The sequence below is a fragment of the Rhea pennata genome, chromosome 1 (assembly GCF_028389875.1).
Source record: "Rhea pennata isolate bPtePen1 chromosome 1, bPtePen1.pri, whole genome shotgun sequence".
NCBI lineage: Eukaryota > Metazoa > Chordata > Aves > Rheiformes > Rheidae > Rhea > Rhea pennata.
Genome location: NC_084663.1, coordinates 199,862,103 through 199,887,284, shown reverse-complemented (window position 1 = coordinate 199,887,284; position 25,182 = coordinate 199,862,103). Strand labels below are relative to the sequence as shown.

Sequence of the window (25,182 nt, the reverse complement as noted above, 5' to 3'; positions counted from 1 at the left end):
CACGCATATATAAATGAAGCTAGTTATTTTTATAGCTGTGCTAATTTTTCATTTAGTTTCCTCTGTGAATTACTCTGGATTCAAATCTGCATTATTATGTAGTCACAGAGGGGAGACTTCACTACCTGTAGGTTAAAGAAGAAACTATGAATATATATCCTATTCTCAAGGATAAAACCTCTAGCCTCTCATGTGAGTATCAAGCCAAAACATTCTTTCGTATTCCAGCTGATGTTATCCTTGTCTGTTAACAATTGAGACTCTTCAGTGGCTCTAGTAGTACTGCACAGCTGAACTGCCTTTCGAACTTACTGAGAAGCAAGTTATTTGTAACTGTCCTCAGATCTCGTTATCTCATTTTTGCCTGCTTGGCTTTAAATCTTTTTTTTTTTTTTTTTCTTCTTCTTCTTCCCCTTTCATGTTTCTTTCTCCTGATGTTCTCTTTCAAATAATGGGTTTAATTTTCTTAGTACTGTGCTTTTGAATTGTACTTTAATGTACATACTGTGGAATTCTTAGTTATTTGTTGGGGGGGTTGACTGGCTGACATAACTGGGAAAGTTATGAAAGAATTTTGTTCTTGCACTTAGTTCTTAGTTCTGCTTGAGTAATTTGGGGAAAATCTTCAGATATATTTCAGATAAAAGTTATTGTAGATTACAAACTTTATTTTTTGCATTATTTTAGCATTTCTCCATTAGGTTGTCTGTTCCATCATTTTTCAAGCAAGATACAGATTTGTGATGAAATTCATGTAGAGAGTAAGAGGTTACTTTTAAATGTTAATCTTCATCTGACAAAAAAAGAAAATCATGTGATTTTTCTTGTGAAGTGAGAGAGGGGAATATTACTCTGATTGAATGTTACAAAGAAAACTAAAGTTTACTTTATTTCAAAATTTATCGTAATAAGTCATACGAATGTTTGGGCAGCATGTTGTAAGTTAGGAAATTAAGTGGCAACAATGAGTCGGAAGTATTTATACCTACCCTTGGAAATAGTTTTTAAGTTTAAATTGTTAGATTTTTTGATAGAACTTTTCCTGTAACTTATTAGAGTTTTCTCACTCTGAAATTCATCTAATTACAGTTTTATCTCATTTTCATCATTCCTCTTGACTCAGGTAATTTTGGTTTTATTTTTAGTTCTAAAATCTCATCCTTCCTCCTCCTACTCTAGTGCCATTTTAGTAATTTTTGTACCACAGGCTCAGTTTTGTATCTGCTGAAATCTGCTCTCTGAATTCCCATAGAATCTAAATCAGCATTTTTCTCATATATTTTTTTTTTGCTTCTTTAAGAAACCTTATCCAGCATTTTCACAGGTCTATTCCTATCACCATTACTTTTTTTCTCTGAGAGAAAATGGCAAAAGTTGAGTGTCTCATCTTTCATGGAGTTTTAGTAGATGGTTGGGTAAACATCTTTTCCCATTAATCATTAGCCATCTATGGAGCAAGCTTCCTGTTTTTTCTCTGCTTCTAATCCCATTTGTTTTTCAAATCTCGTATGAAAATGTATCTCATCTCTCTTACTTATGCCTAAAATCACAAAATGGATTTTATCCTGTTTCAGTGATGATTCCTCACCTAGTTAAATGCCTAAACAATCGGATAAATATCACGCAATTTCCTGATGCTCACTAGTTTAAATAAATGATTTACATACATAAATATCTTTTCTGAAACACATAGTATGTATAGGAAAAAAGTTGCACTCGTCCACTCAGGCAAGATTAAGTGCACTGGATTTATTTGGATCAGAATCTAAATTGTGATTTTTGAGCAGCTGTAGATCTGGTTTGCAAAAAGAAATATTTGAAAAATAGTTTTGAGCATTTTGTGGAGTTTTTCCTCGTAGTGGTATCTTCAACAAATATTGCTGCTCAAAATTTACCTTTTTTTTTTTTTTTTTTTTTTTTTTTTTTTTTTAATCCTGAACCATGGGAAGGCAGTGTTAAATTATATTAGATAGAGCCTATTGCTGTGTAAATCCAGCTGTGTGGCTTCTGCTCTGGAGTTTGTTACCATGTGGATGTTTAGAAATACAACCAGATCAGACATACAGTTTTCTACACCTTACATAGGCGTATCCTAAAGAAATCTTTTTTTTTCCTATACTTCTGAGTTAAATAAGGAACAGTAGTGTAGGTAGATTAAGTCTGAATGAGAACCTGGCCTTATCATTATTGATTGAATCCAAAAGGACAAAAATCCTGAAATTATTTTTATTGTAAGTGTGCATTACAGTTAAAACATTTCTTCCTTCAGAAGATCTATTTTTAAAATTTACCGTCAGTCTTTCTGTATTGTGCTATTCCAGTTCATAGATCTTTTCTTGAGAGAATTTTCTTAGAATCTGCTCTAAGAAAAATACTTCAGTTTTAGTTTGTATACATTAAGGATTTAAAAGCATTTATTTAATCAGAATTTTATCTGCATAACTGTGTGTGTGTGTACACGTACACACTGCAGCCAGATTACTTTCAGAGCATTGGTATCATCTTATAGGGGAGAAGAAATCACAGCATGGTGAAGAACAGATACTGAAGTCACATTTTACTTAGTTACCAAAAGTCAAAAGGTAAAGATTGTCACAGCCAAAATCTGACATGTTAATGAGAATGTTTGTTTCATGTTACGTGATTTTTATGTTAAATACTTTTCATGCTAGTCTTTTTATAACCGTATGTGAGGGCAGATCCTCTGAAACTTTTAAAGATACTTCTGGAATAATTTCTTATGTCTCTGCAATAACTCATGTAAGTGCTACTTTGTCATGCTTTTATTTCCTCAAGGAAGGTGTTACCAAACTTCTAGCTTGTGTTCCCAGTTTCTTTCTGATTCTGTTACTTGGTCTTTGTAGTTTCTGTGTAGAAAATACTGCAAGTTCACAAAGATAATCAAAATACTGGGGCCAGTGTTTTGTTTACTTCACTTAAAATTTACAGAGTAGGCTTTGAGATTAGCAGGTATGTCCAGCACTTTTTGTAGACTTCTCGGAGAGAAGAAGAAAGAGAGGAAGGAAGAAAAAAGATTAAAAAAGAACACGAGAAGGGAAGATAGTTAGGTTTTAGTTACCAACAGGATAGGAAGTTAGTTGTTCAGTGAAGAACCTCACTCCAAGGTGAGTAACCAGTAGCTTGCAGTAGCTTATCTTTTGATATTTCTCTAATGATCATCTCTAGGGATGAGACTGTATATAATCAAATATCAAAAATAACTGTTAGTTCTAAAATATGCATACAGGAATAACTAAAGCTTTTTTTTAATGATGCAATTTAATTACTTTGTAAGCCAGCATTTGGGTTATTATGAACTGCAGTGTTCTCAAGAGTAAGACTTATTTTTATTCTCAAAGGCAGAAAGCTAATCTTAACAGAGAGAATTTCTATATTTAAATTAAGATGGTGCCCAGTTTAAGGAAGAAGATAACTTTTAATAAGTTAATCTTGAATTGATTGTTCTTCTTACCTTCTACAATATATGGTTTCTTACAGCATATATGAAACCAAACCTAACTTTTCTTTTTTCTAGACACTCTTCTAAAATCCTTTAATTTCCTTTACTGCTTTTTAGGATAAAATTACATTATACTTATAAGGCAAAAGCATTTTTGCTGCATATATTTTATTAAAATTAATAATTTGTTTTAAAATAATCAGGGTTAATTTAAATGCATAGATTGCTTTATAATGAAGTAGATATATTGCAGTTCATTCTTTCTAGCAGTGTGTTTATCTAGTTGCATTAATAATTATTAGTAACTGAAAATAGTTGAAAAGTCCAAGTATTTGTATAACTGTTAAAAAGTAAGTTTATTTCTGAAACAGGTTTGACAAGTGGGAGTTAATTTAGAAATGTAAACTTAAAATTAACTCAATAATTACTATATGGGAATTGTTCTCATTCTTTGGGAAGGAGCTTTTGTAAATCATGGAGGTGAGTGTGTTTGGAGCTTTTTATCTAAGAATAAAAGCAAAAAAAGGTGGTATCTAAAATAAATAAACCCCCAACCTTCTACTGTTTCTAGTTTTGGTATCCCTATCCCCCAGTTTATATGAGACAACTGAAGGTGCTTTAGTGGAAGATCACTACCTTCCAAGGTAGTTTAGAATCTAATCACAGTCTTCCAGTAGCTAGGAGGCAGCTGTAGGTGACAGGTGAAGGTGATGTGACTGTCTTCCCAAAAGTGCACAGTGACAGCAAAGGCATCAGGGACAAGCTACCTCAGGGGAAATTCTGTCTGGATAAAAGAAACACTTTTTCATGGTGAAAAATATTGAACATGGGAATAGATTGCCCAGAGGAGTGGTGGAATCTCCCTCACTAGAAATAAACAAGTCCAAAGATAACCTTTGAGTTAGACAAGTGGACAGTGAGGTGGATTGAGAACTGGCTGAAAGGCAGAGCTCAGAGGGTCATCATCAGTGGTGTGGAGTCCAGCTGGAGGTCTGTGGCTAGTGGTGTCCCCCAGGGCTCAGTCCTGGGTCCCATCCTGTTCATCAATGACTTGGATGAGGGGGACAGAGTGCCTCCTCAGAAAGTTTGCTGATGATCCCAAGCTGGGAGGAGTGTCTGACACAGCTGAGGGCTCTGCTGCCATTCAGAGAGACCTGGACAGGCTGGAGAGCTGGGCAGAGAGGAACCTCCTGAGGTTCAACAAGGGCAAGTGCAGGGTCCTGCACCTAGGGAAAAATAACCCCAGGCACCAGTACAAGGTGGAGGCTGACGTTCTGGAGAGCAGCTGTGCAGAGAAGGGCCTGGGAGTGCTGGTGGATGACAAGTTGACCATGAGCCCGCAGTGTGCCCTTGTGGCCAAGAAAGCCAATGGTCTCCTGGGGTGCATTAGGAAGACTGTTGCCAGCAGGTCGAGGGAGGTTGTCCCATGTGACAGGACAAGAGGCAGTGGGCAGAAATTGAAGCACAGGAAGTTCTGCCTGAACGTGATGGAGGATTTCTTCCCTGTGAGAGTGACGGAGCACTGGAGCAGGTTGCCCAGAGAGGTTGTGGAGTCTCCTTCTCTGGAGATCTTCAAGGCCCACCTGGATGCAGCCCTGTCTACCATGCTGTAGGTGACCCTGCTGAGCAGGTAGGTTGGACTAGATGATCTCCAGAGGTCCTTTCCAACCTTATTAATTCTATGATAACCTAATGTAAGACCTTATTTTCAACAGGAGGGTGGAGCAGATGATCTTCAGGGGACCCTTCTAACCTAAACGTTTCTGTGATTCAATGATTCTACCTCTGTGATAATCAAACAAATATGAAGACACTGAGGGACTGAGGAGGCTATGGTACTACTAGTAATTTGTTGAGAATAATAGTCCTGACTCCTGTCTTCTGATCCATTCCTGAGAGGGAAACAACTGAGCAATTTTAAGAGGGAAACTGGGAGGGAGAACAGTTGCTGGGGAAGTGTTTCCTGAGCTTTTCGGAGTAAGGAAGTAGTAAACAGATACAAGGGAGAAGAAAGTAGTGTGGAAACTTGAAAATGAGTGTTAAGAAGCATATCAGGGAAGGGTAACTGGAGAGGTGCAGAAAGCTAGGAGCCAAGAGGGTAAGGAGTGAAAAGGTTGTGGTGCATGTGTTTTAACTATTTGATATACTAAGTGTATACCAAATAAGTGTGCACTGCTCTTACATAGTGAGATAAGGTTTGGTTGGAGGAGGGACTCTGACAAGGCAAGCCATTTCAAGCCACTAGGTGGTGGAAGTCTTCTCTTATGGTGTGAAGAGCCATGGATTATTGAAAGAAAATAACAGGAGAAGTCCCTGAGAGCAGTTAGGACTCTGAGCAGGAAGGGCACACCAAGAAGTTCTTGAATGTTTCAAGGTTAGGTTTCTAGGCCTGTAATTTGAATTATGTGGGAAGGCTGTTTCCCTATGACCCCTTTAAATATTTGAGAGCAAAAAGTGACTTTCAGTGGAGTGTTAGGAGCAGAAGTTATTACAATTACTTAATCGTAAAATAGGCTACGAACTCAGCAGGATAAAAGACAATAATCTTCCTTCCAAGTTGAACAATGCTGGGGTGCTTTTTCCGTTGTTTTAAGGAAGTTGGAGTATTTAAGTAGATGTCCTAGGTCCTACCTAGGTCATCCATCAAAACATTCTTGACATTACAATTGGTTTTCTTTTCTGATATGATAATTTTCTCCTGAAAGGAAAATCGGTTCAGTCCTGATAGTTCTGAATCATTCCATTGCCTGATTGCTGCAACTGTCAGCACAATTTCTGTCTTGAGACTTTTTCTTCACTGTGATTTATAACTGAAATTGAAAGCATTACAGAGATGTCACTGCCATGATGTGTACAGTATGTCAGATTGCGTTTTGTAATATGATCTGGAAAGGAAAAAAAAAGTCAGAAAATCTGGATATGTGCTTTAGTATGACCTTAATTCATTCAGATCCATTATTACTGCTACCAGTGCCTTTTTTTGTTTAAATAGCACTTTGATACCTGTAGAAGAAAACCACTTTATAAAGAAGAGTTGGTAACCTTATCCCTGGTCTAAGATAGGGGACACAAATTCGGAGAAAGAGAATGACTTGCCCTGGTCTCTCAGAACCACTGGCAGAACCAGAAACGGTCACTATCTTGATGAAGCAAGAATGTAGTGATGAGTTGAAACGTTGTAGAATTGGAAGGAGATAATATATTTTGGATTGAATGTGGCTGCTATTATTTTAATGAGAACACTGCGCAAACTATCAAAATTTCTCTCAGTATATAGAATTGTTTCTAACCAGACTTTGATCATCCCCACTAAGAAAGCAGTCTGTTTGATCATCCCCGTCATTGTCTGTTTACTAGCTGTAAGCTGTATGGGACAGATTGCATGGTATGCTGATCAATGATACAGGCTGTAGGTGGTAAGTTAAGTGTGTAATGAGGTCCATAGCTTCCAGTGTGTTGTAGAAATACCATTGATCAGTATAACTAGTCTTTATTGCGTCTTCTGCAAAGTAAATTGAGATTGGTAGTGCAAAGTGGTATTGCCCCTGAAGAACTGCTGCAGAAATATACTACTGTACTTATTCTTAGGTAAGGTTTAAATTTAACCTAAGGATTGGGGGGGGGGGCAGTTTCTGAATATTTTTATTTATGTGATCATAGGCATCTCCTTCCCTGCCTTTTCCTTGTGGAATAAGTTAAAAGATTTACTATGCACATAATAAATTTGGAAGATTGTATTGCTACATGTGCTTAAAATCTTTTCTTTCAGATCCCCAGCACTCAAAGGCAGGAGGCAGAATAGCTTGATGAATTCTGACAGGCAGCATGCTGTTCTATAAAATGTTATTAGATCAACCAGTCAAATGCAGAAGACTGTATAAGTTACTTTTTATAGCTGACTGTGATCATAAAGTTAGCACTGGTTAAATACTGTCTTTTTAGATTCTGAAAATATGGAATATCTTTGACTTTCATTTTTACATTTTTTCTTTGTAATGTACTTCTACTGTAGGAATGGTTTTTAAATACTTACTTTGTCCTGAACTGTCATCAGCATCTACTCACTGCTTTAAAGCTATATAGTGTAAGGTTGTATTTTAGAACAGAGCTGGTTCATAATCTTTTTTCTTGCAAGTGAGTTATTTCTTTGAGAAATAACATGAGTAATTCATTCACTTATTATTATTATGCCATTAAAATTTTTGTAAATATATTCTTCTAATTTATAGGTAGTAGCTCAATACCAAATTTCTTTCGCATTATGAAGCGACAGTTTACTGAGACAGAATGGAGCGTAATCAGGTCTATGAATAATGAATGGATGCAGCTGGATATGTTTCATCGGCACTGGGTAATACATTATTTTCTGTTAAACTGCAACTTGCTAATGATGCTTTGATATATTGTTATTTTCATGATAGTAAAATTGTATACATTTATAGTTATCTGGTCAAGTGGAGATTGTTTCTATAATGTAAGAATATCTTGAAATTGACCATACTACAGCTGAAGTTTCTAGAAGGATTTATGACTAGTTTTAAATGCATAGCAGAACAAAGCAAGAAGGTTGATAACTGTATGTGACACTTAGTAATTCCAGTTGCGTGCTCGTTATAACACAATGAGTCAGGTATTAGCAATGCTGATACTTTTTCCTCTTGATAATTATATCAGCTTACCCTCACATTTACAGAGATGTAAGTCTTAAATTTATTTGGCCTACAGTCACTGCTCAGAAGTAAAGCTTGTAGATCGGTTAGATAAGAAACAGTCAGTATGACTAAAATATCTCTCTCTTACAGGCCCTAAAGGAGAGCTTCTTAAAAGCTATTGGAGTTGGAATTGGCTTCAACTTGCAAAGAATTGAATTTAATGTATCCCCACTGCAACTGGAAATAGGGAAGGTATATCAGGAGACAAAAATGCTGCTGGATGGAGAGGAAGAAGAATGGACTTTTGAAGTAAGAAATTTTTAAGCTAAACTTTTTAACGGTAATGACTACTCTCAATCTTAATCTTATAGTTGCATTGCACGTTTCATTTTTTACTGCAGCTTTACACCTTTATTCTGTTAACCTATAGAAAAGGCATAAATTAAAACAGAATATAAATTTGTAGCATTTTAAGATATTCTTGACACTTGATCACAAAAAAAACCCTAGAGTACCTTCATTATAATGAATTTTTACTATTTCTTTTCTTGGAATATCTATGTTTTGAACTCGGTAAAATTCATCCTAGGGAAATTCACTGAAGCAGTTTCAGGGCTGACTTCTGAATGGTGTCTGAGATTTTAAAGTTCTTCATCAGATGGTCTAGAATGGGGCTAATGATTAATCAGTTCCATCAGTTAGGGTTTATGTTAAAGGTTTGAAATGAAGGAAGTGTCTTCAATTTCTATTGTTGTTTCTACCTGCTAGTAGGGACAAGAAGCGTCCTTACAGTATACTGATTGGCTGCTATCTGTGAGAATGGATGGATACAAAAATCTTGCTTTTGCTTAACTGGAACACTAATATGTGCTCAATCTTCTATCTGGTTGTACACACCTACTCACCCACCCATCTATACTTGTTGAGACTTAAGGATCAAACATATATCCTTCAACAAGAAAATGATAACGGATTCTTATGCAATTTAAAAGGAATGGAGAGAGAGAACTAATAGATAATTGTGATCATGTATTATTTAATTATTCTAAGAAACCAAGCTGAAAAAAAAGAGGGCTGTTCGTACCCCCCAGAGAAACTTCTGGTTAACCACTTCAAGGAAGAAAGACAAGAGACATTTTGATTTTAAAATTGCTTGTAAAGCTGTCTTTGTTCCACTTTGTGTCTATCTCTGTCTGCCTTAATTTTGTGCAGCAGACTTGCAATTCAAAGTGTATGTACCTTGCAGTTCTACTTCACAGAACAGTTAAGTGCACTTTCCAGTAAGTATAGTCAGCTTCCATTTAAAATTGAAATGTTTATATTTTGAAAACGTACAATGTTGTAAACAACTGTTCTGGTAGAGTTTGTTTTAATGACAGATTTCTGGTTTATGCCTGTTCATGGTATAGAAAGTATATGTATGGTATGCGTGGAGTAAGCAAGAGTGCATGTACCAGTAACACTTAATTTATGGCATAAGTTGACCTCTTCACAGTTTATTGCTTTGGACATCTCTAATCACATTTGGATTAGTATTATTTTAAAAGTTTTCTCGTACTGAATCAGCTCTCTTGCTTATATTGCCATACTCTCTGGGAACTAAGCATGTCATGAAATTCATTAATTAGATTAACAGACTGGTGAAAAAAAATCTTAGAAAAGATTGTGACATGTCTTGTAACAGAATGTCTTCCACATTAATACTATATCATTGTCAAGGAGGCAGTTACTTCTCTTAATTGACTACTGGAATGCCTAATTTCAGTCTTCAAAATCACGTCTGTGGTAGGTTGACTAAAATAGCCTGAAGATGATGATGCAAATAGTTTCCTATATTATTTAAATGCTTTATAATTATTTGATTTTTCCTTATTACTTAGTAATTGCTCCTAGAAGCTTAATTTAATTTTTGTCTGAGCAATGTCTCCTCTCCCATGCTCAACCCCTACTTCCCAACAGCACACCCTTACAAACAGACAGATTACAGTATTTCAGAGAAAGGATTTGTTATGAAGTTTCATTTAAATACTAGCTCAGTTGGGTATAAATTAATTAAAATATTGGCGTTAATTATTTTTTCAATTTAATTTTAATTAACTTTTCAATTATCCATCTCCAACCTAAAATTAAATGTTGCTTCATCTCCTTCTTACACACACACACACACAAGTGTGTGTGCATATGTATATGCATATGCGCGCGCACACACACACACACACACACACACGCAAAATACTTCCTCTTTCTCTCCAGTTTGTTTTTAATTTTATGCCCCATTTTCTTACATACAGAAGTTATGTTTTTCTTTGATTAGAGGAAACATTCCTAATTATTTGCACATGGCAAACTCTTGAAATGACTTGTTAACTGAAAACAATAATTTTGAGAAATATGGGAGAGTCACTAGGGAGAAATCATTGAGAATCACCTGCACATTACTGATACAATATTCTCCTTATGTTTCTTGCTTTGCTGAGTTCACTTGAGTGAACTTTTTTTATCAAATGAAAAATGTCATAGCCTGGCAGGCTTTTTTTTTTTAGATTTGTTTATACCTTTGTGATAGGAGATGATCAAAGAGGGAGAAAAGCTCATTAAAATCCAATTACCTCATAGTTTGGAAAAAAAACTCTCTCTTTTAAAGAGAGCGTGATTTATCAAAACAACAGGAGAGAAGTAATTTTTTTCTTAATCCATTTAGATTCCAGAAAATATTCTGAAATATCCTTCTGAGAATACTGAGTAAGGTGATTAAAAAGAACTTAATAGCATAAAGGCTAGAAAGAGATTTACCACCTCATCCTGCCGAAAAAGTCAGGAGAAATACTAGTGAATTAACGCAAGTGAATGTTGACCCTGAACAGACTGAAATTGTTCGCAATGAGAATGAAGCTTGCTTATATTGGAGGTGGAATTTTCTGTGAATAAACTTGACTTGCTGCTTATTTCATTTCATACTAAGTGAATGTCTGATTTGCCTCAGTAATAAAATTCATTGTGCAATAATAACTATTTTTGAGATATCACCCATAATTTGTTAAGACAAACTGCAGAACTTCCTTTGGTTCTCCTTCTAGTCATACCTAGTCTCTATACCTAGAACCTCTTAGTCATAGAGCTTTATATTAAAGTAGGCTTCCAGATGATCATTCCATTTGACAACTATTGAAATATCAAAATTTGTGTTCAATACCAATTGGGGGGGGGGGGGGGACAAAACAATGACTGTGAATGTGAAAAGTGCACTTGTGTTTAAGCATCTGTTTTCAGATTTCAAGCCAGTCTTTATGAATTGATCCTTCTATTTTCTTTCTTCTATATAATATTTATATAGGAATAAATCAGATCTTGTAACAACTGTAAAATAGGCTTTGTATAGTGAATCATATCAAATTGCTGTACATCAAAAACAGTAGTAGCCATGATGGCTTAAGGCACAGGGCACAGTTTGGATAAAACATCTAGTATTCTTTATTAAACTAGCTGAAAATTGAAGACTTTATCTTGCTTTATTTTTACCAGGTTATTAGTCAGCATGTAGAAATGTCTTAGAAAATTTTTCTTAATTCTTTTTAATGATACAGATTTGAACAGAGATTTTAAGAGTAAGGTGCATCCCTATGAAAAAAACTGACCAAATAAGCCTGTGTTTGAAAGCATGACACTTTTATTAATTGTTTCTATTATAAAATCCAGTTTATGCAGCTCAGGCTTAGTGTGTTTTATTATATGCCAAATGTGAAAATGAACATTAATATAACATGAACTATACGGCTCTTAATATTCTAATTCCAAATTGGGGAAAAAAAAATACCGATAAGATGCATGTAATTTTCTGAGGATTCTAGTCTGGGTAGAATATTTTAGGTTACTTATCAGTAGACTATTTCAATAGAACCTTTCCAGTTATGATGGAGAAATTTTATGTGATGATGTATTTTGTTATAGTTTGTGTTGAAGATAGAAGGATTATACGAAGTCAACAAAGTTTGACTGTTAGATCGTACTGTAGTAGAGGTCTCTCTCTGCTCTCACCAGTGAGGAGGACTGCGGGGCTTGTTTGAAGGTGGTGTGCTGTGTGTGCATGTAGAGAGAGGTTTCTTAAGCTTCATGGCGCAGTCAGATGCTGCGGGTAGTTGAGTGCATGTCTTGGCAATAGAGTTGTTCATAAAAACAAATCGTATTTGATTGCTATTATCTTCAGGGTAGAATGGGAGCAATCATTACTTGGTGTATCCAACTCATGTTAGTAAATGCTTGTACCTCACAACAGCTCTGCACTCTAGGATTTTATGGCTACTATGGGAAAAGAAAAAGATTTCTGTTTTAAAATTTGTTAAATGATGACTTACACCTATTGATTTTGGCAAATACTGTGATTATTATGGCCGGTATCTTGATACCGGTTTGCTATCCAGAGAGATCTGTTTTGCTGTCATGTGTTTTGGTGCCTACGTCAGTTTTGATACAACCAGGTTATAAAGCCAGCAGTCTTGTTTATTCTAAACTTCACTCAGTGTTTGAGAATCAAGTTGACATCACTGCTGCTATGCAAATAATTGTTCGGCACTTTTTTCAGAGTAATGTTTGCTTGGGTTGTCTGTACACAAACACACTACTTCCAGAATATGTGTTTCAAAGTGGAATTCTCTGGGTCAATTTGGAACATATTTAGTAATTGTTACTGGGATGCAAAGTGTATCTCACCCCTCAGTAAGTGAAGTTTGTTGTGTTGTCAGAAATAAATAGAAATCAAAACTTTTGTTTCAAAAACTAAGAAAGCGGTTTTGCTGACTGGGAAAGTATGGGAGTTTTTTTAAGCCTCCTGCAGAGTAAGTCCAGAATGATTTGAATCTAATCATATTCTTCTGTGCCTTTCAGATGAGGTTGTTACAGGTCTGTAATGCCTGTAGGTGGAGCAGTTCATGTGACATTGTGGTTCTGCTCAGAAACAAAAAAAAAAAAAAAACAATTTTTTTTCCTTTCTTTCTGTTTTATAGAGAGGAATCTTTTTAAAAAATAATTTTAACGTCCTGTACCTCAGAGGGATTCCTGTGTGGTTGTCCTCCTCCTTTTGCATAATCATCTATTTACATATAAGTATGATTTTTAATTTATTATCTATTGTACCAATATCTCTAGATGAATATGGAAGCAAGCTGAGTTTCTGAGGCTTATGATTTATTTAGTGTGAACACCATATCCTAAGGTATTGCTGGCCAGAAGCAGAGGCCAGGAAGGCTCTTCTCCTCCTCCCACATTTTGGGGCGCTTTATCTTTCTCTGAAGCATTGCAGGTAAAATGAAGGGCATAGTTTCTTTATCGTAAGATGCTGAGAGTTGTTTTGTGACCTCTGACGCACTGGGAATTCGTAAAGCAAATGAAATGGAACTTTATTCATTAACTATCTATTGGATGGGGTCTCTGTGGCAGGGAAACAATCCTGGTTATCCAAAGAGTCACCTCCTGTTAAATGCAACTTTGAGCTGACAAAATGATTTTATTAGATAACTTAAAAACTCTTATATGTTGCTGTACTATGTTTATCAGCCAGTTGCGTTACATGTATGCATTACATCTTGTCTGTGTAAATTTCACAAGCATAAATTTACGTGCATTTAGTTTAAAACTCTAACACAGTAGTTTTTCAGATTTCCAACTACAAAAGTAGGCCAGTGCTGAATGTACTGTGACGTGTATTTTAATATCATTGGTCTTTCACATCTAGGACATGTAAAAAGTGAAAGAAGGGAGGAAAATGGAATGATAAAAACTATATCTAGTTATTTGACAGTACAGACAAACACAATCTGCCACTCTAGAACTACATAAATCGTTTAGCAATGGTTCGTCAAATAGCTAATTTTTTTAGAAAAAACTTTTTTTATTTTTTAGGAAGCTATAGAAATGCATGTGATGTGTACAAATTATTAGCTTTCATTCAGTTTGAATTTAAAGTCCTTCTGTCTGACTTCTTTTCAGCACATATGTAGCTCCTGTAGTCATATGAAATACATATGAAAAACTTTAGGTTTGTTTTTCTCATGTGTATGAAATATTTCTCCCAATATAGACAGAATGGAAATAGTCATTTTATTTCTAGCACTTTGAAGAAAGGTAAAACAACATAAACTCCCATATATTGGTTTAGCTTGGGGAAGATGAGGGAGACAAAGATCACTGCTAAATCTGTCAAATAAGTATGATTTAGATACTGAAGAGATCAAAGTAAAAAGACACTTCCAATTCCACCCCAGCACATATCTGCCAAGACACTCGCATCTTTACCACTCGCATCTTCCCCAAACTTATGGTTGTCCTGATCTATGGACCCAGAGTAGCTGCCGTCTTGGCTGGGCTGCACTGAGTGGGCACCTGGCATTGGGCTGTTGGGATTCACAAAAATAGCATCTTTGCAACTAAAGTCTTTGAAAATCCTGTATGGTGAATGAACTGTAGAGATGTCTAATGCAGATTTATTTTTTTTTTTTAGATATGTTACCTAGGGTTTTTTATTATTATTATTTTATTTTTATCATTATTATTATTTACCACTCTTTTTAGAGGAAATGAGAGTACATTGTATTTCTTTGTATAGTAATGTAGTGTGGTCAGGGTATTTCCCAAGTGAAAATTGGAGGTGTTCTCTCAGAAGAGAATCCAGACTAGTAGCTCATATATCTAGTATCTAAATATTTATTTTCAGATTTGGTGACATCTGAATGCTTCATTTTTCTAGTTAAAGTTCTAGCTATTCTTGATTTCAAAAGTTCCCAAGGAAATAATATGAACATTTTTGGATAAGGAAATAAGGAAAACATTTTTCTTTTTATTAAAAAACTAAAATTGACAATTATGATTTGACTTTAAATAGTACATAAAATCAATTCCTTCTGAAATTAATTACTTAATCTTACTTAGTCTTTATGGGAGGCACAAGAAGTGTCAGACACTTTTAAACTTAGTTATTAAGTATATATTTGCTGAAAACTGCTCCATATTCACACAGAGAGATGCTCAGACTGCTGCATCAGAAATCTGAAGTTGTGATCTTACATGATGTCTGAAGCTGCGAGTGAGAGGGTCATTGGTTTAAGTTTATACTTACTCTTTAGAAAACCTTCCATCAGAAGTTCACAATTAATCTACTCTGAAAAGAGCTCAAATAGGTTGTGTGGCTTGTGACTTAGGAGTGATTGGTAAAGGAAAGCTAAGGTGATAAACTTGCATATAATGTCTACAATTCAGTGGGATGATGGTGACGTACAGTAACCAGCTCAGTCCTGATTACTTGTTCCTGTGTGTGCATCCTTGATCTCTCCAGTGAATCTGCTGATACCTATGTTAATGCGATTATTTTAAAGTGCATTTTTTTTGTTCTGAACCGCATTCTAACCATGTCTTTGCTGGAAACAAAGAAAATACATTTACATTGCTATTTTTCATCTTTACTAGGAGACCCGATTAGATGACAATCATCATGTTGCAGTGGCTCTTGGGAAACAGGAGATACATGGACAGAAGCATTCCTATGTAAGGAGTTATGAAACTTTTGCAGGTCTTAGTAACTAATCACTTGGACATAAGCTTGCAGTCTGATGCTGTAGCTGAAACTGTGTGTTATCTTGGATATAGGGGCAAGGATAAGAGATTATCTGGAGCACAGTATTAATCAGTCTGTTAGTGAACTGTTAGCTCTAATTCTACTGTGCCTGTTTCAGAAAAGGTCTTTAAATGAGATGGTTTCAGAGGACAATAACAGATATGACATTCTAGATGTCATATCTAGAATGCATGTGTTCAGTGTGTTTATTCAAGAGAAGATTAAGTGATTTTTATCACGGCCTGCTAATACTCACATGGGAAAGACAGTTTTGAGAGGGAAATGAAGAGAGTCAACCAGTCTGGACTCTAAACTGGTATGCCACTTCATCATGTTGATTTTAGTGGAGGATTGTCAATGCGTGAATCTCAGAGCAGATCCATCTCTCAAAAGTCATTATGACAAGATCAACCCTGGAGACAAGCAATAACAACCAACAGACAAGAGCAACAGCAGTATTGTTCATTCTCTGTTCTTCATTCCATGTAGTCTCTTTATTGACTGAAGCAACAATGCTACTTAAAAGCTTTCCAGGAGTTTCTGTGTTATTTAACAAAGACTTGAGTCATGAAAATAGCAATAGAAGTCAAATTTGAGGCAAATTGGCAAGTCATAGCCAAATGACAGACAGTTAGCAAAGAAAGTGTGAAAAACTGCCAGATTTGTCAGTGACATTAGTTACTCACAAGAAAACAAGTGAGTTTGTTTTCTGTTATTCAGCTGCAAGGGCTCCGTTAGGATCTAGGGGAAAAAGAGCCAAATCTGAATGGATACAAGGCTGTGAGTGGTCATTTACACATCTATAGTTTTCAGAGAAGACAAGTGTTGGTTAGTGGCTAGTATTGGTTAAATTAAAAAAAAATCAAACTACTTTTGAGGGTTTACTCTGACAAATCAGTGTTCAAACATTTTTTTAAGAAAATGTGTGTTCTGTTTGACAAGACATAACTAAGTTCCCAGTGGGGCTGTGTGTCATCTTCTTGCTGGAATTCTGATAAATGTCAGTCTGAGCTGAAAAGAAGGCCACTACCTCTGAAGGCAACTACCTAAATAGCTTAGAAAAAAACAGGCGTTTAGGTATTGGCTTTCAAAATCACTGTACCATCATGTACTTTAATCATCATAGGAAGAATAGGATTGTTATGGTGGGGCTACATAAGCCTTTTAGTCAAGAAGTGTCTCATAGGTGTACTCATCCACTGGCCCAAATCTGTGATGAATTTAAATTTAATTAACTTGATTCACTGGAAAAAGGCCATTTTAGATGAGACAGGTTGGTGTTTTGATAGGAATATAAATATGAAATGAAGTAAAAGTTCACCTGCTTTTACCATGTGCCTTTTCAGGACTCCATCTAACAGTAAGGTGCTCTATGTGAGAACCATAAAAAGGATTCTGCCTATTACTAGATAAGTTGAGAGAGAAAAGTTTTCTTTATCTTACTTTAAAAAGATTGAATGTGTAGACATTACACTCTTACTCAGGTTGTCAACGCTTGTCTCTTCCCTCTCTGCTCTGTTTGCAGAATGTATTTTCACAGAACTTTCCTCTGAATCTGATAGCAAGTACTTGTAATTTACAGGAAGCCCAATCTTCTATAAAGTATGATTTAAATTCTCCACAGTGTTAGGAATCTTAACAAAATGTCCACTAATGATTGCTATTGGCTTGAGCAGAAGGAGCATTTATTTGTACTCTTACCTAGATCTAGACTCTTATCTGATCTGAGGCAGGTCTCAGCAAAAGATAACAATAAGTTTATAACAATTCCTTACCCTATTTGCTTGCTATAAAACATATTTAGTCTATCAGTTGCTAAACTTCACCAGAACTGATGAATTTAGAGCACGATTGTCTTCAGGCAACTGTCTACTCAAGTTCAAACCAGATTTGATAACTGTAAACTTGCTTATCTCAGAGGCTTAGTGCATATTTGGTATGCATACATGATGTCAATTCCATGGCTTCAGACACTTTCTGCAGCTTTGGCTCATTTCTGAAATGCCAGATGAACAGGAATGTCTCATGCCCTTGTGTGAGGATATAAAGGGACAGGCAGTTCAATTAATTTTTGCTTTCAATCTATATTTGGACAACTTCCAGAGTTTTGCTATGCAGTTAGGGCAAACACCAATCATTTTATTCTCTCTCCATATATTCCTAGCTGTACATTATTTCTCAAACAGTGAAACAGAGAGAGTAGAGATTTTTGCTATTTTGTCTGTTTACTCACCTAGCTTCATTAGTAGACATCAGTATTCATGTTCTAAGAGGTTAGTAGTATCTTCAGCCTACATCAAAAAATTGAGATACTCAGATTAACTGTAGAGTAACCCTGCTGACTTCTACCAAATATTAAATGTTAATATATTAAATATTTCTTGCGCAAATGCCAAACTTGGAAGAATCAGTTAGTCTCTAATTCATGCAGCTATACTGTTTGCTCTGCTATTTGGAAGAAATTATGTTGCTAGTCACATAACAGCAAGATGCATACTGCATGCTCAGAAAGGCAAACCTTTTTTTATTTCAAATATAAATTTCTTTGAAGTGATGAAACTAATGCAGAGACTTTGACACACACCTCTCTGATCCTGACCTGCACTTAATTTGGATTTAAAACTGAGAATTGTAGGTTTGTTGTGATCACTTTCGTCCTTTTTGTGCTTCTGTGAGAAAACCAAGTACATGCACAAGCCCAGTGATTGCTGATGTTCAAAAGAATATGAATAAACATACCTCTGGTAGAATAAATCCTGACAGTATCATTTCAAACAATCACATCTGCTGTAGAATGAAGTGCATTTTTTTCCCCTATTTTTTTTTTACAACCTTAAACACTGATTCTGTGGTGTTTCCGGAATTCTCTATCCCTTGTTCTCTCAATTTTCTGAACTATGTCTAAAAGAAAAGTTTTATTTCATCTGTGTGCACTGTTACGTGTTTCTGTTAGTTACCTCCTAACCTAAATTAGGGTCAGTGACTTTGGTCTGGATTAGAATACTTTTATTTCTTCAGAAAGTAATATATAGTTTAAACCGAACAGCAAAGGCTGCAGGGAGAAAATCGAGGCTCATTCATTCGTGTAATACTATTATATATCTTCTTCAGGTATATTCCATGGATTTCAATCAACCACAGTTTATGTTACTGACTTTTGAAGACTTAATTGCGTCTGGTATTCCAATTGCACCCGAGGATTCTACATATTGGGATAGCTTTTGTTCTAAGCAGGAGAGTCCAACAAAACAGAATTCATGTTCAAGATAAGAATATGTGTAAGAAAAAAAAATTGTCAATCTCATGCTGTTCTGTATAATTCAGATTGTGGGAATACATGTACATGTTTAGATGAGAAATGTTTTTCTTCATTTAATCCAACAGTAGGATTCCTGTCTTTTCAAAACTGACATTCTTTATATTAAGAAAGAGGTATATTTTCTTGATGAAAGAGTTATATGAAGCATCTAAGCTGATCAGATGCTTTTGCCTCTCCTTGCCATGGTTCTCATATTTCAATAATTACCTTTACTATGAGCAGCAAGCAGAACCACATTAATTGGTTGAGTCAACAACTGTTCAACATATATATTTCTATTCTTTATTTATGCTGCGATTTAAATTATGATATTGCCGCTAGTCTTAAAAAATACTTTTTTTATTCAACTGGCTGAATAAAGCCAGAAGAATTAGTACAAGTGATTTTGCTGTAACTGAATGGCACAAGTGTTATACAAGATTCAAGGTTTATTTTTATAATAGTAGACTTAAGAAGCCATAATTTTGGCATTCTTGGAATTCCATCCATATAAAACTAGCTTGAGAAGGGGTATTATAAGCATTGCATATGCTTTTCATTTATGACCTCTGTTAATTAAAGCCCCATGTATATAACTTATGGGTTTTTTTAACTCTTCTTAGCTATATTTCTCTCAGAAGTAGATCTGTGCATAATAGCAGTTCTGTATTCCTAGACTTGCACTTAAGTCTATACTGTACTAGACGCTAGGACTTGGGGATGGGCATTCCCAGTAGTCTCATAGCATCTGAAGACATGGAATATTTTATTGTCTTATGGTAGATAAAGATTTCTGGAGAAGATCTGTAGACCTTACGTGCAGCACGTGAATATTTCATATACTTTCTCAAAATCATTCCTAAATCATTTTCCAAAATCATTTTGTGCCATCTCCTTTTTTTTTTTTTTTTTTTTTTTTTTTTTTCCTCCCCACCCCCCGCACCCCCAAAGAATCATAGATACAGTGTGGTCCCTAAATGTAAGGAAACATACTGAACAGAATGATTGTCACAATCCAAAGAGCTGATTTTCTTCCTACAGTTAAACACAGATCTTCAGTGAGTTCAGGTTTGTACTCAGATTGGCCACTTGCTGTAGTCTGACCAAAGGAAAATGTACTATAACCACTGAAACCATGCCTTATTACAAAGATAGATAAAAGATTTAGAGAGAGAAGGAAATGAGCTTTACAATGTGGTACAAACTGTTGTGGTTTTGCTGTAGGCAAACCTGAATTCATTCTAGCAGTTTTGATTAATATTTCTGTTTCTGTTTTGTTGACCTTCTCATCTTGCATGTTGATGCTGCATGCTTTTTGTTCAAAACTGCAAATCAGTGAAATAATGCATCTTCTTGGAACTGCACAGGAGTTAAATTAGATACTCAGTAGCTTTGTTTAAAGTTAACAGAAATGTAGAATTGTTCTTCTATGCATTGTAAGTAAAACATTCAGTGTGGTTTTAAAAAATAACATGCAACAAATAATCAGAATTTCATGAAGGACAGAAAAAGGCTATTCAGAAGATAAGTAACTGTCTTGTTTACTCATGTAAGATATTTATAATTGCTTCAGTTCACTCCATTTTATTCTATTCTACATGAAAGGTACTGTAATTCCAGATGTGCAAGCAGGTAAAGGCGCGTAAGAACAGAGATAACTAGCAGTGCTTCCAAGATGGAAAAAAGGACTTACTCTGCCTCAGTTTTTGGAAAAATGCAGAGTACTTGAAATAAGAACTGCTGAAGAGTGCTGAGGTCCTTGGTTGCATATTTGTTACTGCTCTGGGGTGCCATCAGTTGTGACTATACCAGTCAGATTAAACTGCAACTTTTGAGCTGGGACATTGAAATGGGCTGCAGATACGAAGTGAGATGAATAGAGAATTTTCCAATCCACATTTGTGGGGATCAAGAAATTAATTCTATTTTAGAAATAAGTTACTTTTGCCTCTTAAGTGTGTCAGAACATTTTTTTCAGTAGATAAATGCATTTAGCTTGCACGTAAAGGTTTAAAACATGAGAATATGTATTTTTGCATAGAAAAGATGTTAGAGTTGATTGCAAAGTTTAAGTGGTAAAAATATTTTTCAATACAATTTCCATCTACATGACGAGACTGGTGAGATTCAGCATAAAAACCTTTAGCTTTGAAAAGAAAGTCATATATATTCAGCACTCCTTCAGCATTTCCAGAAGACTGTAAAGCTATGGACAGTATATCTTGTTACTGTACTTCAGAATCAAATGCTTTCATTGTAATCAAATGCACTGAATTTAGTCAAACAGGAAATAGTGGCAAAAGTAGGGCAAACATGGTTGTAATTCATAGGTTGTTTAAAACATCCAGGCAACACACCTTTTAAAAAAATCATCTTTATCTTAGACTTTGCAACAGAACTGTGGTATGCAAGGAAAACCAGATTAAGAGGAGGAGATGGTTCTTCAAATGAACATACTGTCTCTTTACTGGAGCATTACAGTGCCATAGTAGTACATTCAATAAAGGAGATAAGCAGTATGTGGGCAGAATTGATACAGTCAAGTCTAAAACACTGATTAAGACTTCCCTGCTAAGCCTTTGCCTAAATCTGCAGGTGCCTAAACATCCTAGTTGCCTGTATTTGTGCTTCTGGGCATATTCCTCCAGAATACAGATATTGCAGATTGTACACTGTATGGAAAATGTAGGCATGAAACTCCACTCTGGATGCTTCTCAAGGGAGCTAGTATTTTAAAGGCTTTCTGTGACTACTTGTGCTATGTCTGCATATTGTATTGTGTACTGTTTGTTTATGGTCAGATAGTGTATATATGTAAATCCTATTTCTGCTATGGTTGAATTTTAATTTCTACTGAAATAAAAAGTTTGTTAATTTGTGTATATGTTCTGTTCTTGTAAATGTGATTTTTTTTTTTTAATATAGCTCTACCTTTGAGGGTTTTTTTGATCTCAATATTATTTAGATTCAGAGATGGATGAAATTAGTGATTCAGTAATCTAACCACAGTGTTATTTTTTGAAATAATTTGTGCAAACCAGTCAATATGGTCCTGGAGATATCCTGTAGATGAAACAGAAAATGAAGTTCCAGAACAACTATCCATTCTGTAGTAATCTTAAAAGATGTTCTTGCTTTTCTTCCAGAAATTAATGGACACTAAGGTTCTCCTTGATTTCCTCTTGCAAGTGTAATTTAATAAAGTACAATGTAATTCTTGGCACAATTGTAACATAATAATGGTTTGTTCTATTTCAGAGTGAATGTCTCATCATTTGGTCTAAATTGCAAGAATATTGTGCAGTTCAGTGCTTGTGGGAAGGTATATATTTTTAAACAACAGAGGCTACAGCGTTGCATAGTGATACTTAATATATGTAAGGAACTTTCTGAAGAATTTTGGAGCTATATTGTAGAACAAAAAGGCTCTTCATATTCTAGTAGGAGCTCATTAACACAACAAGAAGCAAAACAAAATCCTTGAAAAGTTATTTTGGATTTATAAGCAATGTCTTTAGATTTGGGAAGGGGGAACGTATTTTCAGTGACGTGCATCTTTGATCCTGTAACACCTAGAGGTACCTACATACCTCTCTGTGTTTGTTACAAAGCAGTAAAGCTGCATCATGGTATAATAACATATTAGAGAATCTGCCTATAGCCGTTTTATAAAGATTGGTACTTATGGTATGAGCAAGTACTGTTAAAATATGGCATGAATGTGTATAACATTAGGAAATAGTTTGCATCACTACTAACAACTGAATAATTTAATATATTTTAATACATTATAGGCTAACACTAAAACGGTTGCTATCCAGTAAGGTTCATAGCAATAAACAATAAATGAAAGTAAGTCTGAAATTAGCACCTGAGTAAGACCTTTCCAGTGGAAGGTCTGTAAAGTTCTTAATCATCGGTAAATTCATGGTGCAGAAACATTAGAAGGATCAAAGAGATTTAATTAGCTGAGGATGGCCAGCTCATGATGTCTAGTGACAGCAATAATTTGGTAGAAGGCCCTGTCACCTTGAGCATAATTTTTCTCCTGGGAGTTCCAGCTTCATACTGCTGTCACAGGTTGAGCTTCCTCCTTTAGTATTTCTTTAAATAATAAATTAATATTAATTTAAATAAGTATTTTCTTTAAAGGAAAGTATTAAAATGGAAGTTCTTCATTTTTGTACCCTGCTACCATGACTGTTTACGTGCTTTTAATAGTCATTGGATAAAATGTACAATTGCTAGGAGCTAAAAGGAATGGATTCGAGCACAGTGGAACTAAGCATCATCATATCCAACTCAATACTCCTGAAATTAATGAACTGTCAAGGTTAAATAGTATTCATCTTGCACACTTTTGAAGTTCCTGTTAGATTTTTCAAACTACCTAAAGAGTTTCTGTTGTCACAGTAGTTTAAGTCTTCCAGCCTTGATTTCCATTTTAACAAATTCATTTCTTTTAATCTTGAAATAGGTGAATTTCATGCAAGTATCCAGTTGCACGCAATTTATCCATGGTAGACTCTGACAAAAATAAGAAAGCAGAAAGTTGGACTGCCCCTGAATTCAGGTATAGGTCAGCCATTCCTGCTTCTGATTGTCAGTGTCCTGTGTGCCGTATGATCTTTGGTGCCGTATGGAAGTTATTACCTGCCCAGTTATGATATATTTATAGCATTCTTACAGCAGTGCTAATGAATGATAGTAAAGGCTGGAGTCAGCCAGCATGTCTCAGATGTTCTCATAAAATCATCAGCAAGAGCTTGATGAAATGCAGATCTTCATGCCAACCTGCTGTTGGAACAACTAGCCGTTGCTCAGGTGTTCAATATGATTCGGTTTTGCTCAGAGGTAGAGAGTACATGTTCCTGTTGTAATAACTCTTAACTTACCTGATTATTTCTGGAACTATTTAACTCATTGAACTTACAGGTATTTCGCTGAATATTAAAGTGTGTGTGATCTTAATCTTGCATCTTGATATTTATAGCATGTGAAATGCATCTTTCTTTGCCTTCTAGAATGGTGTAGAAAACGTACATCTGTGGCATCATCACAAACCATGTATGTACTGTATCCAGCCAGTTTTTTATAGAAATTTTGCTTCTAAAAATTATGCTGGATTTTGTGTTTTTAACTGTTTGTCCTTCAGACAGTGTAAATTAGCCTAGTTTTAAGTTTGGGGGCTGGGGACTGGTTGGTTTGTTTGTTTAGGGGGTTTAGGTGCTTTTTTATTTGTTTTTGTGCAGCTACACAGATTTACAACAACTAAGGACTTGACCTAAGATACTAAACTGAGTGTGGGACTTGCATCATAATCATACTGTGGCTGATAGTTTTCGTATTGAGAAAAATCCATTATTCTGCTCAGTACAAAATAGAAGCAAGTACTGATTTGTGTCATAAACTTCTTGGCATTGGCACGTTTTAGGTAAATACTGGAGAAGTTTGTTTAAAGCCTTGAGTGGGAGAAGCATTTTGGAATACTTCAATCGTTATGACTGAAATGAAATTGGAAGGCATTTATACATAGTATAGCTTTGGATCAACTTCACTAGAAATACTTTAGGATTTTCAAAACCATCATGAATTTCTAAAATATCTGAGCCATTTTGCTCAGAATTCAAAGGTAACTCCTTCCTGATCTGGACTTGCTCTAAAGAAATACTAAAGGAGGAAGCTCAACTTGTGACAACAGTATGAAGCTGGAACTCCCAGGAGAAAAATTATGCTCAAGGTGACAGGGCCTTCTACCAAATTATTGCTGTCACTAGACATCATGAGCTGGCCATCCTCAGCTAATTAAATCTCTTTGATCCTTCTAATGTTTCTGCACCATGAATTTACTGATGGTTGTTCTCATACAACTTTACAATTTTAGGCATAATATAAAATGTACTGCTGCATTTGACTTTCACGCATGACAGGCAGCCGTACTAATAACCAGTGCAGAAGGGGCTGCAGTGTAGGTGAAGTGCAAAAGTATTAACAAAGATACAATGATCTTTATAAATATATTGCACAATATATGTAATGTATTAGAACAATGTGCTTTATATATATTGTATAAATATCTACAGTACTCTATTGAAGTGTTTTGTTTTTCAGTTAAGGATAGGCCCATGTTTTTCTTTTCAGTTTGTATAGGTATAAGTATACATACATA

General features: G+C 35.3%; 1 protein-coding gene across 1 annotated transcript in view; it reads left to right on the top strand.

The window, feature by feature from the left end:
- AASDHPPT (aminoadipate-semialdehyde dehydrogenase-phosphopantetheinyl transferase) overlaps positions 1-22,226 on the top strand; it is a 31,793-nt gene extending 9,567 nt beyond the window's left edge. Inside the window, exons 3-6 of the mRNA XM_062567276.1 lie at positions 7,690-7,811; positions 8,263-8,421; positions 15,568-15,645; positions 18,827-22,226. Coding sequence (XP_062423260.1) covers positions 7,690-7,811; positions 8,263-8,421; positions 15,568-15,645; positions 18,827-18,985 — 518 coding nt within the window. The 3' untranslated portion in view covers positions 18,986-22,226. The remainder of the gene's footprint in view (positions 1-7,689; positions 7,812-8,262; positions 8,422-15,567; positions 15,646-18,826) is intronic.
- The last annotated feature ends 2,956 nt before the right edge of the window (positions 22,227-25,182 follow it).